Source organism: Nematolebias whitei, chromosome 18 (genome assembly GCF_014905685.2).
Source record: "Nematolebias whitei isolate Nwh7 chromosome 18, NemWhi1, whole genome shotgun sequence".
In the NCBI taxonomy this organism is placed as follows: domain Eukaryota; kingdom Metazoa; phylum Chordata; class Actinopteri; order Cyprinodontiformes; family Rivulidae; genus Nematolebias; species Nematolebias whitei.
The window spans coordinates 16,501,697-16,505,250 of NC_056515.1; the positions used below are offsets into that span (position 1 = coordinate 16,501,697).

General features: G+C 44.5%; 1 protein-coding gene across 1 annotated transcript in view; it reads right to left on the reverse strand.

Moving 5' to 3' along the window:
• The window catches only part of fer (fer (fps/fes related) tyrosine kinase), a 19,840-nt gene that overhangs the window by 4,271 nt on the left and 12,015 nt on the right, over positions 1-3,554 (reverse strand). The window contains exons 7-15 of the mRNA XM_037692200.1: positions 3,301-3,438; positions 3,110-3,229; positions 2,885-3,007; positions 2,609-2,807; positions 2,428-2,526; positions 996-1,202; positions 738-860; positions 606-662; positions 392-510 (exon numbers count right to left, since the gene is read on the reverse strand). Of these exons, the coding sequence (XP_037548128.1) occupies positions 392-510; positions 606-662; positions 738-860; positions 996-1,202; positions 2,428-2,526; positions 2,609-2,807; positions 2,885-3,007; positions 3,110-3,229; positions 3,301-3,438 (1,185 nt within the window). The remainder of the gene's footprint in view (positions 1-391; positions 511-605; positions 663-737; positions 861-995; positions 1,203-2,427; positions 2,527-2,608; positions 2,808-2,884; positions 3,008-3,109; positions 3,230-3,300; positions 3,439-3,554) is intronic.

The following is a 3,554-nucleotide window of genomic DNA, read 5'->3' on the forward strand; positions in this document are numbered from 1 at the left end:
AGGGTCAGACAGCAGCCAATCAGAGAGAGAGACAGGGTCAGACAGCAACCAATCAGAGAGAGAGACAGGGTCAGACAGCAACCAATCAGAGAGAGAGACAGGGTCAGACAGCAGTCAATCAGAGAGAGAGACAGGGTCAGACAGCAGCCAATCAGAGAGACAGGGTCAGACAGCAGCCAATCAGAGAGAGAGACAGGGTCAGACAGCAACCAATCAGAGAGAGAGACAGGGTCAGACAGCAGCCCATCAGGGAGAGTTGGAAGTTGTTTGTGTTTGTTTACCGGGCCTCAGACAGGGAGTTGTTGTTTTTTGTTCACCTGTCCTCAAATAGTAAGTTGTTTGTTTGTTTTTTAACCTGGCCTCAGACACGAACTTGTTTATTTTTGTTTACCTGGCCTCAGACAGGAAGCGGATCTTTAGCTCTGGAGGTAAATCTTCTTTACAAGTTTTAACAGCGACTGGAGTTTTGTCGCGCAGCAAGGTTCCTTTGAAGACCTCACCAAAGTTACCCTGACAACAAAGAGGCAAACGGTACAACGGGACACAGAGAGAAACAAGTGAAATATTTGAAACTGACTTCATGAGAAAACAGGAAATGAGGTCACCTTTCCAAGCAGCTCGCCTAGCACCACATCCTCATGGTTCAAGATCCATTTCTTGTCCTGAGGAGAAATATCAGCATTTCAGAGGTTGTTTTTAGCAACACGTGTGTGTTTGCATGCAACACATGCAGTTACCTTGACAACAGGGTTGAGCAGCACAACCCCAGACTTCTTGGTGATGACCTGTTTGGTGGAGAAGTGATGCTCAATAAGCTGAGGGATGGTCGAGAAGCCTGTCCCCTCAAAACGGAACTGATTCTACACAACAAAAAAGAAGGAGATACTTTTCAGTTTAATGGACTGACAGATGTTGCCCCCTCTGGTTAGACGGTTAGTTAACAGATAGGTGTGTGTTGTACACGTGTTGTGCACCTGTCGGGTGTGAATACGTACATCGGCATATTGGATGATAAAGTGCCGTCTCTGGTCGTCAGAAAACACTGACAGGACGTACTCGCCCGGTTTACCGTGACTCTCCCTGACCAGGAAGTCTCCTTGTTGCCGTAGTAACTCCTGAGCCTCAGTGCGGGGAATGGCACCGTGGTACCACTCCTGCTCCGCAAGGGGGCGTTCTGATGTAGGAATGACCTCAAAAAACTGCTGCTGGGTTAGAGGAAAATAGGAACTGAGGTTACCAATAGCTCACCTCCATTTTGTTTCAATTTATCTTTATTGTCCAAATTATTAAAAAAAAATTTAACAGTTCAGGGTCTGAAATGTGACAGAACATGACTGAGTCCGTTTGTGCCTGGTCCCAGAATGTTTCTGATGAACGTCAGACCCTATCAGACTAGGAATGTACAATATACATGGTAGAAACGATAGACATTTAGCCTATGATAGAGATCTGTATTCTACCGGCTAACCGCAGTAATGCTGTCTGATGTAAAAATCAGAGTTGTCAGATTTAATCGTTACTTTTTTTAGTTTAAAACTGTGCGTAAAATGGCGTTAAAGTTTGATTTCTTTGAGAGCTACGAAGCGAAGCTACAAGTTAACTACGTACAAGCTAACTACGTACAAGCTAACTATGGCCGGCTTGCCGTATTGTTGCTGTATTGGGACGCATGCGCAAAATGATGTGTTCCGTCGAAAGCTAAATTAAGCATTGGTCAGCTTTAGACAGTGCATTTGTGCTAAAAAAAAAGGGTTAAACTGGCTCTATGATCTATGAAAAGAACGCTGTGTTGTGTGATGTTACTGCGAGACCCTCTGGTCAAAGCCACAGAGGAAACTGGTCACCATTTTGTGTCAGCTCTCCTTAAAGCAGAAGGAGACGCCCACTAGAGAGTTGGAGGGTGAAGTGTTTTCAGAGTAAAATGCTGCTCTGTTGCTGTTCATTTCTTAATTGAGAAGACTGGAAACTGTTACAGAGTTAACATATTCTTTAGTTTAAAACATATGGCTAAAACTACATTTGATGTATTTTACATTGTTTTTCACTACAAGAAGGAGCCTAATACTTGATTTGTTAATTATTTTAAAACTCTCTGGACCTAGTAGTGGAATCTTCTTAATTGAGATTATTTATTGGTATAGCAGTTTTCAAAATAAATGATGGCAAAAGGACACCCTATGCTTTTTTCATTCCTATTGCAAGTTTTATACCAAAAACATATCATGATATATATTGTTATCGCCAACCATCACAATACATATCGTGATATGAATTTTATGCCATATCGCACATCCCTATATCAGACATCTTACGACATCCAATGTCATCAGATGTCATTGGTCGTCATCAGACATTATCAGAGATCATCCAGGACCAGGGTTTTAGACTTATCTTCTGCGGTAAGAGCTGTACCAACAATGACCTCACCGAAGTAGATGAGCCCACCATGGCTTTAGGAGCTCGGATCATTCCAGCCAGAGAGTGACGCAGGGTATCAAATCGAGAGGTCTTCTCTTTTGTCTTGTCCTGCAGTGAAAAACAAAAAACCCAACTCCCGTTTCCAAAAACAGAACATCAACAGCCGAATGTCTGAAACAGTTCGACTTACAGCCGATCCAATGGATCGGGTGTCGTCCTCATATTGAAGTGCCTGGAAAGCTGGCGGTGGTGGAGAAGCTACTGCCGCAGCCATCTTAGCATCCAGCAGAGCCTTCTGAGATAAAAGGCGAGCCTCAGAGCTGCGCAGTGATTGGACAGTATGACGAAGCTCGAGAAGGGACAGTTTTTGACGGAGCAGCAGGACACAGCTGGACAGAGTGAGATAAACCAATAAGCAGTGAAAACACAAGAGAGACAGCTGCTGCCTCCGCCTCCTGGAACTCACTCGCTCCTCTTCTCCACACTCTGCTGACCCGTCTGGATTCTGGACTCCAGGTCATCAGCTAAGTCTTCCTTTAACTTCAGGTTCTGCTGAGTCAGTGCCAGCTCTACTGTGGTCGACGACAACCTGACAAACAAACTCATTCAGTAAATGACTTTCTGAATATGACAACAGAGGACCTTTAATTTGAAAGGCTGCAGAAGACAGTTTTATTTTGCAGGCGCTTACGTGGCCTGAAGGCTTTCAGCCGTTAGGGTGTTCCACATGATCTCATTAGCTGGGATGTTGTCCGTGTCCTCCAAGAGGGATGCATCAAAATCCACGTTTGCCTCTGGCATCTCTGGAGTCCTGATGGAGGGAGAGACAGACAGTCACCATGGCTACCAAGCCGTCACCACGGCAACCAGTGTCTGACTGACCTGTAAGCATCAATAAAGTGTTGGTACTCTGTAAGCGGGTCGATCTGCTGAACCGCCGCTGAAATCTCTTGATGGACTAAAACTACCTCCTCTGTCAGCAGGCTGCTGATCTCACAATACTCCTCCACGATACTTTTACTGCAGAAGTATAAAGAACAGAATACTTTTACTGCAGAAGTACACAGAACAGAATACTTTTACTACAGGAGTACACAGAACAGAATACTTTAACTACAGGAGTACACAGAACAGAA